This window comes from Mya arenaria, chromosome 12 (assembly GCF_026914265.1).
Source record: "Mya arenaria isolate MELC-2E11 chromosome 12, ASM2691426v1".
NCBI classification, from domain to species: Eukaryota; Metazoa; Mollusca; class Bivalvia; order Myida; family Myidae; genus Mya; species Mya arenaria.
Genome location: NC_069133.1, coordinates 4,284,944 through 4,300,167, shown reverse-complemented (window position 1 = coordinate 4,300,167; position 15,224 = coordinate 4,284,944). Strand labels below are relative to the sequence as shown.

The window sequence follows — 15,224 nt, the reverse complement described above, 5'->3', positions numbered from 1 at the left end:
AATGAGGCAGTTGAGGCAGACGCAAAATACCAGATACTTTACAGTTGAAAAATATTCTGGCGAATGCCGGAGTTGAACCGGGTCCACCTTCTCAGTACAATAATATTTGGCAGTAGTCAAGATCACATAGACATGGAGGCTACTGACACTGTAAAGTTATTGAACGATATTTGAGAGTAGCATGCAAATTGATTGGAAGAAGAGTTGTCCCTCTTGCCACATGCATATTCACGATATTTGGTCAGTCAATTGTCCCACGGTATGTATAAAGTGTAACGGAAGAAAGTACCGCGGCTGCGGACGATGCATAGTTGATTGTGTAATTGGATATATTTTACTATAATGATTGATTCAATGTTCCAATATCATCATAGGAAATACTAAATGAAGGCTAAATCGAAAAAATAATGATTGGTGACGTGCGCCGCATACATACATGTATGACGGCAACGTGTGACCTGGTGACGTGCGCTGAATGTATATATATTTATATATATATAGACTGACTGTTCATTGATTGAACTAAATGTGTTTGGAAACCTTAAATTACTGCATTCTCAAATGGACACACTGTATTGTTGACCATTAAGGAAGTTAAACTTGTTACTCATCTCACGAAAGTTTAAACAACTATGTATTCAATCTCCCCATCACGCTAGCGTTATCAGGTTATCTCTAATTTTCTAAAAATCGAAATAGAAAGTTGGAGTTGCTATTGGGATTTCCGGTTCATCAGCGCCGCTAGTCTATGTTGATACAATAGTGCTTTTTTTAGATATTCATGGATGAAGGCCGTTTACAGGTAAGATTTATATATGTGTGTATTCATTGAATGTCACAAGTGTATAGACTGTGGTTTATATACCTGTCTTTTCAAAATACATGTATAGGTTTGGTTCACTTTCGATTTACATATGCCTATAAAGGGGATACTGTGATATTTCAATATCTTCAAAACTTGTATTTTGTATACTTTAAGATTCATTTAAAGCACATGTAGTTCATGTAAATTAGAAATGTTAACGTAAGCAAACTTTTGATCCCTTATACAAATGCACTATATTTACTTAATGTTAAAACGATCAACTTCCTGGTTGAAAGAGATATGCAAAATTCATGTATATAATGATACGTTTGTAACTGGCGTTCATGTATTATAGGTTTAAAAAGCTCTAATGCGATAACAAGGTAAATGCATTGATAGTACTCTAATTTGGTTTTGTGTAAACCTTGAATGGAAGAATGGAATCAAATATAAAGGATGATATTAGGAAAGAGGGTGATAGTAAGGCTACTACTACTGACGGTGGACACACCCGGCACGACAATGCTCCGTCTTATTCTAATTGGGATGCAGCACGACACTATGGAGCACTAGGCGGTCATAGATATGTGTACCCACCTGTGCCTCGGGATGTGTGGCGTCAACAAATGCAACAACCAAACATGTACGCAAACTATCCGGGAAACACGCCGTATTTAGGGTCACCTCAGCCACAAGGACCGGTTGGACAGTTGCAGATGCATTATGGTAATCAGCCATATTTCAACCAAATGGCATATCAACAAAATAGTCCTATGTGGAATCCACCGCCAACATTTTCTACAGAACCAGCACCATCTGTACATGCACAGCCAATCACAAGAAACTCTGCAGCTGAACGAGATGAGACAAATGTACGTGTGGATAATAGGCAAACTGGGCTAAAAAAGAATACTCCAAACGTCGAGCGCGGAACGTCGGATGGGCAAAGAGCTTTTGATTCGGACTTATCTGCATCTATCATAGTACGTGGTATACCTAAAGCAGTCAGCCGAGACGTATTGGAACTGTTTTTTGAAAACAAGGCCAGATCTGGTGGAGGGAGCGTGCACGATTTGAAATTAAATAAACGGCTGGGCATTGCCTTGGTTCAGTTTGAAGATTTAAAAGGTAAAGCAGTTTAAGAATTTCCTTGTTTTAAGAATTATACAGTATATAGTTGGTTTACACTTATTTATTTTAGCTTGATTGTAAAGATATTATATTATGATATGAACAATCATCAAGTTTGCTTCCTGGACAGATACTTTGAGACTGTACACCTGGTGGGGATTGAACTCACAACCACTTAGGTGCGAGGCGGACACCTATACCCTATATAAAGTTGGATATAGTTATCTTTGAACAATGCACGATAAACTTTTCTAATCAAATGTATTTATTTCTCTATCAAAGCCGGCATTGATTTTTATAATAATAATATAACGCCCCGCACTCGTCTATTTAACATCAAAACAAGTATCACATAAGTATCAACTAATTCCTTATAAATCCTCTGTGTCCTCATTTGTTCAAACGTTTATATATAAAAACTAAACTCCTGTTAATACAATAAACACTCAGTTGTTTTGGGGAAATTATGTATATAGCATAAGTATATGTACCAGTATACAATCTAAACGTTATTGTTTGAATTATGCATGCCCGTTTATTTTAGTTTTCATTTTCCAGATGCACAGAACGTTTTACAAAAAGCGGCATCAACCGGAACACTTCACCTTCCAACTTCAAAATGTGACGTGGAAGTCAACAGATTTGAGGAGACAAAACATGCACAGTATTTTAATGAAATACCACATACCAGTCTCTTTATCAAAAATCTTCCAATAGATTCTTCAAACGAAACGATCAAGAGTTATTTTGAAGTCCGTTGTAAAGCAAAACCAACCGATGTCATCAGAAGCATTTCTAGAAAAACTGCTTTGTTTGAATTTGAAGAAGCCATAGGTATCTCCAGTTCTTTTTTGTAATTGTAGATTAAGCTCAAAGAATTTATTACTTTGTTGTTTCAATGTGCATTAATGTGATTTGAACAATACATATGAGCTTATGTTAAATTGTAGATATTGCAGCAATGACAAAGACATGTGGGCACAAGCCACTGGAAGGAAATATTCTTGCTATCCTAGAGGTTGATACCACACGCCAGGTGAAGGTCTCGGGCGTGAGAGCTGGAACGTCACCACAAGTACTTGAACTCTACTTTGAAAATCATGCACGTAGTAAAGGAGGAGAGATTGAAACTGTTGACGTTGTCGGGGAAGAAAAGGCTTTCATTGTGACATTTGTTCACCCAGAAGGTATCGTCTATTCTGCCAATGTTTATGATAGTAATGATAACAATAGCATTTTGTTCAGGATAACGGAGGGTATTTAACTCTGACGAAGTATAATGCCATTTCGAGTAGTAATAAAAATGGGTTGTACTTAAAAAATAGAAAACTACAATGAAAAGCTGCTGGGTTAGGGTTTTTTGTGTTTATATATGCCAAGTTAATATGTTTGTGTCCATAGTTCATTGTCGTTAAGGTCCTTGCCTTGCGCCCCTAAACAGGGATTTTTTTATTTTTTTTTTCGATTTCTGGGCTTGGGTTTAAACTTATATATGTATTTTTCATTGTTTTATTGTTTAATTGTACTTTGGCGTTTATATATTTTAGATGCAAGACAAGTTGCGCTTGCCCCTCATATCCTTGATGGCATGAAACTGTCTGTTAACTTGTACAATGCCCTGCTTGATACGGACCCGGACTCTGTCGTGACTATACCTGAGGTCGTTGATGTCACTGGAATAGACAAGAACATCGTGAGGTAAAATATACCTCTAACTTTATATTTAATTCCATGTATTTATTGTGCATTACCTGTTTCTTTTTATTTAGCTTGTTACAATAGTGTTATAGACACGTAAGTTGACTTTAGATAATTGAAAAAAAATCGTTTGACGTATGCAAAATGTAGTACGACATATTAATTTATCCATGACACGTAAAAAATATATCAATTTGTAAAAGCATTATTATAACTTGCTCAAGTTTATTATTTATAAAGATGTGTGGCAACTTTTGTTCCATTTACAAAAGAAGTATGTTTCAACTATTCTCAATACCTACGGATGATAACACTTCAAGTCAAGAGTTTCTTTAAAATAATTGAGGGTATAGATGGACATTTGACTAAGAATACTTATCAAAAACATAATTAATAACTAGATGTATACACAAAAAACAGTTGCATATGCGCCCAATTAATAGTATATATCTTAATGTGTTCATTTAATATTTATTAAAAACTGAAAAGTACTTTTCTCAGGTTTCTTAAACATTCAAAATACTATCGCGAAAGGGCAGAAAATTGCGCAAAGGATGTGTTTGGGAAATTACTCTGGAAAAATGAGGATGGCAGCATGAGCCTACAGATTTCATGCGACGTTAATCCAACCGACTCAGATGTACTGCGAAAGGTCAATATCTGGGAGGAGAATCATACGAAATGTTTCGATTGGATTAGCAAAGAGATCGTTACAATTGAACTTACTGATGTGTTTGAACAGGTATGTGATAATTATATATCATGCAATTCCTAACATCCAGTTGTTGTTATTATAGTACTGATTAATGTTAACTACTGTTTAAGACTACCATTTTATCTTGTCTGTTTCTCAAATTATAACAAATATCGTCGTTGTCGTTGGCGTCAGCCGCGTGCACCAACTTCAAACTAGCCATAACTTACTAACTGTTCAAGCTAAGTCAATGATACTTGGTACACAAGTTGTTAGTGACAACACAATATTGCATTGTAAGTTCCATAAATCCTGTATTTATTATAATTGCGATATACTTCCTTCCGACAGAAAGTTAGAAAGTTAACCTTGTCGTTCGCTCTGAGGTGCACTTTCTATCTAAGTCAACGATTTCTTTATATAATAGGATGGAAAAATATAAGCTGTTCCTATTTAGTGTTTAAATACTATATAACTTAAGTTGTTGAATTTCTATTTAACTAGATCCTTTCTGATGTTAAAAGGGATATGGAAGGAATGGACGTGAAAAATCCTGATCGCGTTATAACCTTTCTTAAGAACAGAGGTTTGAGCATTATAGTTGTCGGAGAAAAGCATGAAGGAGAAATGTTGGCAAACACTATTAAGCAGAACATTTTAAGGTGTAAGCGGGACTACGAAGAACGTACAAAGCAAGTGACAGAAATCGAGCCTTTGAAATGGTATGAAAGTATTTTATTTAAAGACAAACGGGTATTCAAACTCCTAGAAACAACTGATGTTGAAATTAGACTTGGGAACATGGACGGAATAACATTTTCGGTATGTATGTTTTGTTTTACAATATATTTTTCAACAATCATCAAGTTACTCCTTTAACGGTTTGTGTTTTCTTGTTCATTGTTTTATACATCAGTCATCATATTACTTAAACAAAATTAAGCATACATTCATTTCCATTTCAGGGTGCAAACGAAGACGTTCAGAAATCATTGATGAACTTTAACGAAGTTAAGCAAAGAGTCAAAAAGCACTCTATCCAAGGTTTGCAAAAATTTCTAGTTAATACCAATATATTTTAAGACGAATCCTTATATCTATACACTCTCGAGTCCGCTTCCTGGGTCAGACTCAACAGTATGGAGTTACCATAAAAGAACGTTCGACGACCGGGGATCGAATCTGGAAGCTCTTGTTCGGGAGGCGGACACTTTACCTCTGAGCGTGCCCGACCTTTAAATATCCCAAACCATACCTTATATACATACTTAATAGTAAATGTGTTCATATTAATGGGTGGCACAACAGGTGTTTTCGAGTTTACAATTATTGATTTAATCATGAGACAAGTAGAGTATGATATAACTACTGCAATAAATAAATTTCGTAAATGCAACGACGAACCAAATTTGCTGTTGCTTACTGCACATACACTGTATTCGCTTTTCTAAAACAATAGTTATACTACATAAGTAAAACATGAATTACATTATTATTCAATGTTATTGGTAGTAAAATGCATTTCAGACATTAGTGAACAATGCCTAGAACTTCTTGGAACCGTCGAAATGCAAAGGGAACTCGGTCATCTTCTGTCACAGAAGGATATTTTGGCAGTATGCAGTAATGTCAGTCGAGAAATATTTACATTTGAGTTTAACCCTGGCGATGCTGACCGTGCTGTTAAACTTGCAAGAAGTTGTGTGACAGGACTTACTCTTAATTTAGCGGAGGAACAAATAAGTTGTTTGAATTCTGAGGATGGAATTCACTTCATAAAACAGATTATGGATGAACACCAAGGACTGTTGTCAATTGTCCTGTCACGCAGTGGATGTGTTAAAATCGCTTGCCTCAACACATTGCCAGATGATATTGCAAATGAGATTGATACTTTTGTACAAGCAAATACAAGGTACGAATTGTTTTGTCGTGCACACACTGAGGTTGTAAGGTATATTAACATGCATGCCAGATATGCTTTATCATCAACCGAAAAAGATCATGATGTTAAAATAACAAAACACAAAGAAAACGGTGAATATGATGGCTTTATTGTTGCTGGCCAGATGAACTCAGCGAAGAATGGGCTAAGGAAAGTAGAAGATGTATGCAAAGGAGTTGCGAAACATAATGTATCCATTGATTGGCCTGGATTTATTGACTACCTACAAAGCCAAAACGGAAAGTATGATATATCTCAAGTTGAACAGGAAGAAAAGTGTTTGATTGCTTTCACACGACCACTAGAGGAAAAACAACATGACATGCATACCAGAGCTGGTAATTTATACCTATATTTATAGATGTGCATTTCTTCTCTTTAAATGTTATTTCAGAAAAATTATATTGTTGTATATTATGATGATTAACTTGTATTTTTGTAGACAAGCGAACCATTGGAATCAAAATCGTTGCAGAAGGCTCTATAGTCTATCAAAAGGTCAGTCCTTTGATTACGGACATTGCAACGCATGCTAGAAGCTATTAAGGCTGTAAGCATTCGTAAATATGATACAATGTTACTTATAGTAACATTCAAAATTCAACATCAATTTTTAAGCAATTCAATAAACATTTACTACTAAATTGGTATGATGCATGTTGAATGGTTTGTGATTTAAACTTTTGCAGGTTGATGTCATAGTTAATTCTTCAAACAGAAAACTTGATATGGAAACTGGAGTCGTCTCGAAGCAGCTTCTGAAAGTTGCTGGGGCAGAACTACAAGCTGAATGTACACGAAAATATCCAAAAGGGATACACTTTGGAAAGGTTGCAAAAACTGCCGCCGGAAGGATGGGAAACTGCAAGGCTATCTTTCATGGGGCTTTGCCACGCTGGACCACTGCCAATGCACAAAATGTGAGATAGCATCCTTTATACGGGTTAATACATTGAATGTATATGAACAATAGTGTACGCTGAGTGGCAATCTAAGACGGTATTTATTATATAAACTACAACTGATCAAAACCATCATTCTGAATTGATCGTTGCATATTCTATTTAGAGCATATCATACTTTTTCCTATTTCTGTCGATGCATTAGGCAATCACCAGCCTCAAAACGCCACGTCACATGTCATAACAGGTATTATGCAACATCAAGACAATATGATAACGACAAATCATATTCTAGACACCATGAACTAATATGCAACATTGTGTTTATAAAGTTAATATTATATACGTAGGTGCTGGAAGAATTTATGGCAGAATGTCTCAAATCAGCAGATAAGAAGGGGTACACAACAATAGCATTTCCAGCCCTGGGGACCGGCAGATGTGAGTACCCTAGCGACGTCGTGGCGGACACATTGTTGACAAGTGTGATGGAATACGAAAATGATCATCCAGATACGAACATTAAATGTGTCAGCTTCGTTATTTGGTCAAAGGATGTTGAGACAATAAAGGTATATAACCAAATGTCTTCGTAAGCTTACATATATTCGTGGAATTCGTATATACATGCAATAATTAGTTTAGGTTTACGGACATGACTGTTAACCCAACAGTGCTATGTTTGTACGTTATGAGTCTGTTAACAGCATTAGCATCTTAAAAGGTCCTATTGTGATGTTTGTGTAAATCTGACTGTCCCTGTATTTTACATTTTAATAATATATTGTCTTTAAACGATATTGAATATTGCAATTTAAGGCATTTACGAAAACTAAAGAAGAATTGACCAGGCAACGATCAAGGAAAGAAAGACGAAGATCAGAACCTGGTTCGTTCATCTGCTTCATTTGTAATAAATATCGCAAAAATGTTATCAAAATATAATTATTTTAAACTATTTGCAAACATATGTTTGTTATAGTGCATTAAAAAAACAATAAGTGCTTGCATTTAAAAAACTTAAATAATGACTGCTTAAACTCGTTTAAATTGAAGATCTTACTGCATCGCACTTCTTTGATTGTTCTTATGACCTCCTTAAACAGTAACAATGATCAATATAGAATTATTCTTAACTCCAAACATCATATATAAACGTCTAATTTCTTTTGACAGAACCTCGGCGACAAACCCAAGCAACAGTGTTGACAGTTTATACAAATAAGCCACGGAACATAAAACAGATTGAATCGCGAATAAAGGGTTTTAAAAAAGATGAAGAAATATTCCCACCGGCGTCGCTGTTAGAACAACTTACTGACGACCGGGTAAGTAGTTGTACCGGTACACGGTTAGAACAACTTACTGACGACCGGGTAAGTAGTTGTACCGGTACACGGTCAGAACAACTTACTGACGACCGGGTAAGTAGTTGTACCGGTACACGGTCAGAACAACTTACTGACGACCGGGTAAGTAGTTGTACCGGTACACGATTAGAACAACTTACTGACGACCGGGTAAGTAGTTGTACCGGTACACGGTCAGAACAACTTACTGACGACCGGGTAAGTAGTTGTACCGGTACACGGTCTGAACAACTTACTGACGACCGGGTAAGTAGTTGTACCGGTACACGGTCAGAACAACTTACTGACGACCGGGTAAGTAGTTGTACCGGTACACGATTAGAACAACTTACTGACGACCGGGTAAGTAGTTGTACCGGTACACGATTAGAACAACTTACTGACGACCGGGTAAGTAGTTGTACCGGTACACGATCAGAACAACTTACTGTCGATCGGGTAAGTAGTTGTACCGGTACACGATCAGAACAACTTACTTACCGGTACACGATCAGAACAACTTACTGACGATCGGGTAAGTAGTTGTACCGGTACACGATCAGAACAACTTACTGACGACCGGGTAAGTAGTTGTTCCGGTACACGATCAGAACAACTTACTGACGATCGGGTAAGTAGTTGTACCGGTACACGATCAGAACAACTTACTGACGATCGGGTAAGTAGTTGTACCGGTACACGATCAGAACAACTTACTGACGATCGGGTAAGTAGTTGTACCGGTCATATAAGTAAAACATCTCTCCCCTGTTTTATCATGAAATTCACGAACAAAAGGTGAGCCATAATGTGGTGCTGACATACTCGTAATTACACTTAACGTGAACAGTCTCAATGATACCAAAACCACTGTTTTCATCCGTTTGATGTATTTGTTTATAGTGCTTTATGTAATAGTTTCATGCACGTAAGTCATATCATATTTAACCATGTCTCTGATTTCACGACCAAAATATATAGTTTAGATAGGTCGGGATATACATAAAAAATATATATATATATAAACGTCGCTATTTGGTCTGACTTTGTTCACGCGTCTCTTCCGTTCTAAAGAAATGTAATATATGTCAGAAAAAAATGTCTGCTGGAAATACAAAACTAGGATCGGGTGCAAAATGTTACGGTAGATGGGGAAATCCCAAACGAAATGTTTTATCTTATGGCCAATATTGACGTAAAGATAAGTAAACGATCCTTACATTTGTGAAGTTTAAAACAAAAATTCATTTCGTTTTTGCAGATGGAAGTTGTAAAGAAAATTGCAAGAGAAAACAAAGTCAAACTTGTAAAAACTGATAAAAGTTTGAAGTTGGTGGGTTATGGAAAATCAGTCGAACGAACAAAGAAAAAGGTAGAATCATATCTAGACAACGCTGAAAAGGATCTTAAGCTTACCTTTCAAACCTTGGGAACAAAGGGAGGTAAGACCTTTTATTGCACATTCAGTCATATACGTGCCTGCACGAATTGTTTACCTTTAGGTATAACAATTAATTTGGACTTAATTGCAAAGACAGCAGTATGTTGATATGTTAAAAGCTAGACCCCCTTTACCAGATTAAGTTCTAGTTAGTTAAAGTGAGTACCACTAACAGTTTCCTCTTTGAGTTGCATAGAATTGTGTCTGTTCTGTGTCGATCTTTTGATCAATGGCGTTCAAGGGCCGTTCATACTATTTTAAATTTTGAGAACTTTTTCTTTTTCAGCCATTGTACATAAACTACTGAGGTAAAAAATAACATTTGACTAGTGTAATAATAAAATTAAACATATCAAAATGTCTTTACAGTGCCGTTTCCACCATCATGGTCGAAAACAGATATAACAGACCCCTTGAAAATAGTGCAACTACCGCCTACTGATCCGGATTTCGTGACGGTCTCCAAACAATTCTTGGCAGATACGGGTCTTCCGCCTACAAATATCGTGAAGGTATGGTTCCTGGGATTTCTTGCTTAATTTTGTTCTGGAAATATGTAACACGTACAGTGTATGTGTTTGTTTTTTTTAAATGTGAAGTTCGTATCAGGCAATGCAATCATTACAATTAGCTTACAATTAAAGCTGCCCCATACCATCTCATAGTTTAACTATTCGGTCAAATACGGAAATACGAGTACAACTGCACTGGCACGCTTCAGATGCTCTAACCATATATTAAATATATAAAAGTACAATGCACGATGTGAAGACCGAATTTGTTTGCATTGTTTCACACACTTAAATGTGCAAGTCATTGAAAATGAGTTCAATGTTTTTTTCGAGTGTTCTCAATATAAGGGCATAAGGACTTTCTTTTTCATTGGTACAGTGGTCAGAGATGTCAAATTTCATTTTAACATCTAATGAATAACTATGAGACGTGTACTATGAAACAGGTCGCATACTTTGTTTCACAAAAAAATAATTGCGATTGAAAATAGATAACACAGTCAATGAAGAAGGGTGGCACTATTATATTAGTATTATAAACATTTTTTATGCTGTATTCTGTGCCGGAGACAATAAATTTGAGTTGAGTTGGGTCAATTGACCGTCACTCAACTCAGTGCTAATATCCATTATCATTGCATATGCTTATTTATAAACCCCTTATAGATTGAGAGGATACAAAATCCAGCCCTGTATGGACAGTATTTCGCAAAGAAGAAGCATATGGAGAGTGCTGGAGGCGGTCCAAAAATCGAGAGGATGCTGTGGCACGGGACGCGAACACCGCAAGTGGCCAACAACATCACCTCTAAGGGATTTGACAGAAACTACAACCACGGTATTACCAACAGTGATATATGTAATAGCATCATTTTATGAAATGTAACATATGTATAAAACCATTAACCTTTAAAGTGTTTGTATCTCATTGCTTGTGGCGAAAGTAATTGCAGCGAACATTTGTTTGACACGGTATTTTATTTGTTTGTTATCATTAGGTGCATCCCACGGAGCTGGAGTTTATTTTGCAATGAACGCCCAAATGTCTGCAAATGGATATTGCGCTCCAGACGCGATGGGTCAGAAATACATATTCTACGCCAATGTTCTCACAGGCGATTTCTGGGTAGGAAGCAGTGGTATCCGGGTTCCCCCACCTAAGGTTCCAGGAAATACACTCGTCACGTATGACTCGACCACCGACAATGTCGCCGCTCCCAACTTCTTTGTTATATTCCATGATGCACAGGCGTATCCATCTTTTATGATTACATTCAAATAGTTTCATGGTGTTTGCATCACCTGATTATGTGGGACTTGAGCAACAACTGAATTAAACTGGCTACGATTATAGCCCTAGGAGCTAGTTCAAGTGTTATTTAACGCTTTTGCGAACAAATATTGACCAGTGTAAAATTATTTATGAACAAATGATAGGTTATGATTTTGTTGTGAATTTCATCATCTGGTAACCATGTCGAACAATAGATGCAATAATTCCGGTTAAGGGTAAGACGACTTCTCTTCAGTGTTTCCAAGTTGGGAAACAAAATGCCTATTTTCTATATAACTTATTAAATTGTCTTGTGCTTACGGATATTAATTCTAAAATAAATCCAAAACCATGGTTATATACTAGAATGACACATCTTAATTCATCCAGATCTAAATTCGTGTTAATATCCCTATAATATTCCATTCTTGAAATTTATAGAAGTGATATAAAACTGCTTCATTTCTCGACACTTTGAATACTTTGCTTTTACTGCTTGGTTGATTTTGTTATCCAATTTGGAAACCATCTGCATAAGACAACGTATCGAGAAAGTCTCGATGTCTCGCGAATGGGGATATAAACTTGTACAGGAGCGTAGCTAGACCAGACTTTTGCTAGGGGGTTTCGGGGACATGCTTCCCTGCTATTATTGTCAATATAGGATGCGTTGTTCACTATGTCAGAAGAAAGACTGGCTAATAATATTAACCTATGTCCCTCCGTTGCATTTATTTGACGTTTTAAAAAAGAAATTGTGCAAGTCCGTACCTTAAGTGCGCCAGTGATGTACATAGCTTATATGACTCAGATAAATAACTTTGAGAGATGTATAACCACATTTGTAGCAAGTTATATACTCTATTAGTCTTTACATTTTCAAGTTTTGTTATTCCATACATGTATTATCATACAAAACATACAATACTTGTATTCTTATATTTGTTCGAATTTTGAACGTGTGATTGCTGAGTTTAATTAGCTATGTTTTCTTGATATTGTTTTTGACTATGTTATAGCTAGATGACTTAAAGTTAAATCTTAGTGATTGAGTGAGCGTAGATTTTACATCAGGTCATCTATCTGACTTAGAATACAACCTCATTGAGTGTTTGTCATCGCAAATTCTGTTACACGGACTGTGTACCGGATGAGTGGTAGTAGGCGTAACTTTAAACACCCGCGAAAGTTGGAATGCTGGAATGATTAAACCTAGTACGGAATGATCGGCAATTTCATTGTCTGAACATGTAGGTTGTATTCTAAGAAAAAGTTATGTTCGACTGTAGATACGTCATTTGCAGTTGTCAATTCGATTATATTCAAAGATATTTTTGGTTATATATCTGCTTCATGTCACCTGTTGAATTGTCTTGAGAGTGTTTGTTCAGGGTGGGCGTGAACTATTTTTCTTTATATATTTCATATGAGGTACACGCATTTTTTCTATCTCATGCAGATTATATCGACCAGGAGTTGACTGGCAAATTGATTATAATAATGTGGTACACAAACAATAGCTTGTGTTTAAAGAGGTGATATATAAAGACTGTATCCAAGTGTCCAAGTTAGTTGTGCAAAGGTTTGTTAGGAACGATCAATAGCAAACTGGTATACAGTCGAACCCCGTTGGCTCGAATTTGCTTGGCTCGATTTCCTTGTTTGCTCGACCTCCATGTAAAGATCCGATTGTTTTCAACTGAATGGAACAATTCTCGCTTGGCTCGAATTTCCCGAGGCTCGAAGTATTATCGCTGGTCTTTTGGAGTTCGAGCCAACGGAGTTTGACTGTGATATGTGTTTCAGTGCAATAACATTACATTTAAGCTAGTCTAATAGTGCTTAAGTATTAAGATTTTGTAAGCACGTTCGTCAAAATGTTTCTTCTACTGTGCGTATACATAGATACCGCTCGTCTTTTAATCGCCACGTTTCTCTGTTAAATACATATACTAGATATAAGCGCACACGACATGCACAGTGAAACTGAGAAAGAAAGGTTGGGTTTTAACTACTATGACGTTTATGTATCCAATATCTTCGTTCGGCATTCAATGTTTAGTCATTTGGACTTTGTAAATGGTAAAGTCCATGTCCTTTATTATATGAATATAGATCATGTGAATTGCACTGTTTCTGTTTCCCTGTTGTTTTTCTTTATCATTTGTAATTGTGTAAATGTATCTTCATGCAATAAAAAAACTTAAATTGAAAATATATACATTTGTGTTTACAAATGAAGGTTATTTAGATTCGGTTTACTCTGCATGATAAGAACAATTAAGGGGCAATCTTCCAATGATTTTTTTCAAAGATAATAAATTGTGTTTTACATTTTACATTTTACAATCGGTATGTATGATACGTGTCTTTAATAATAGTACAGCGCTATATTGATATACATGTACTTCATTATAGGAAAAATGCTTGAATTAATTATTGAACCTGCTAATTTACGTGTTTCTTAAGTTATTCTCAAGCTAATCTCCAATATGTTTTCTCGCAAAGTATAGATAGGCGTCGGAGTGACAGAAATACACGTGTAAAACTAAAGCTTTTCATATTTTTGGGGATATAACGGTATAGTTCTGCTTTTACCAACACTCTCAGTGACTGTGTGTGGCTGGTCTAGCTTCTAAAAACCCTAACCACGTATGCATACTTGAATAGAAAGACAGTCATAGACAATACTTCTATATGTATATAAACTTAAACACAAAGTCCGGAGTCACGGATATTCGCTTTACAAGCTATGAAACTCGACCCAAATGTCAACATTCCAATCCACGTACTTTGCTCATTCTAATCCAATCTAATTCAGTATATTCTTTCTAGTGGAATAAAACATCGAAATATTTCTAAGTACTATGACCGCTCCGTCGACTAAGTGACATGGCAATATACATGACATGGACTAGAGGGAAACAATCAACAAATCAGAAACACAAAAGTTAGGTCAACAGTTATCTCCCTTATAACGTCATAAATATTTCCTTAGCTACAATCTAAACAATATTTACATTTTATCACTTCAACATTTGTTATTAACTTCCTGATTGTAATTTTGATTTGCAGTTAATAGTTTGCCGATGGTTACTAAATAAAACAGTGTCGCATTTTAAACTTGCAAGCCGTTTAACTGAAAATATTCAATCGAGCCATGGTATCTCCAATACGACATTTTGTGTAAATATTTTAACATGTATGATTAGTTCTCCACACATGTGTTCCTGGAACCGTAAAAAGGTTGTCGGGGAATTCTAAATATGAAAGAAATATCAAGCCATGTAGCTATGTAGTTTGTTGTCGTGTTCTTTAAGCTCATTGTGACAGCTTCGAAAGCGATCTACGGGCCAGTCATGTGACAGGAATCAATTTTTACCTCAGGCCATAAACTTCTTTGGTTTAGAGTATGGACTTTACATGTCAGCCAGAATAGAAGTCGGTGGTTCCCAAATCAAGTTGTTTGGCTTT

The 15,224-nt window shown here is 36.1% G+C and overlaps 1 protein-coding gene across 2 annotated transcripts; it reads left to right on the top strand.

The window, feature by feature from the left end:
- The first annotated feature begins 246 nt into the window (after nucleotides 1-246).
- On the top strand, nucleotides 247-13,982 carry LOC128211681 (protein mono-ADP-ribosyltransferase PARP14-like). 2 transcript variants are annotated; one of them, XM_052916698.1, is made up of 18 exons: nucleotides 247-802; nucleotides 1,272-1,933; nucleotides 2,495-2,770; nucleotides 2,887-3,123; nucleotides 3,484-3,634; nucleotides 4,136-4,376; nucleotides 4,833-5,150; nucleotides 5,294-5,372; nucleotides 5,856-6,611; nucleotides 6,716-6,771; nucleotides 6,963-7,193; nucleotides 7,526-7,747; nucleotides 7,995-8,064; nucleotides 8,352-8,503; nucleotides 9,786-9,966; nucleotides 10,335-10,477; nucleotides 11,144-11,315; nucleotides 11,476-13,982. In XM_052916698.1, the coding sequence occupies exons 1-18, from the start codon at nucleotides 786-788 to the stop codon at nucleotides 11,757-11,759; spliced, it is 4,248 nt and encodes a 1,415-aa protein (XP_052772658.1). In that variant the 5' UTR covers nucleotides 247-785; the 3' UTR covers nucleotides 11,760-13,982. The 2 variants fall into 2 exon arrangements, with proteins under 2 accessions (XP_052772658.1, XP_052772657.1); XM_052916697.1 differs by having other exon boundaries at nucleotides 248-802; nucleotides 1,161-1,933; nucleotides 11,476-13,981.
- The last annotated feature ends 1,242 nt before the right edge of the window (nucleotides 13,983-15,224 follow it).

Coding starts and splice junctions, on each gene's coding strand:
- LOC128211681 (XM_052916697.1), top strand. CDS start 1,243: ATGGAATCAAATATAAAGGATGATATTAGGAAAGAGGGTGATAGTAAG. Junction 6,612..6,715: donor TGACATGCATACCAGAGCTG/GTAATTTATACC, acceptor GTATTTTTGTAG/ACAAGCGAACCATTGGAATC. Junction 6,772..6,962: donor GCTCTATAGTCTATCAAAAG/GTCAGTCCTTTG, acceptor AAACTTTTGCAG/GTTGATGTCATAGTTAATTC.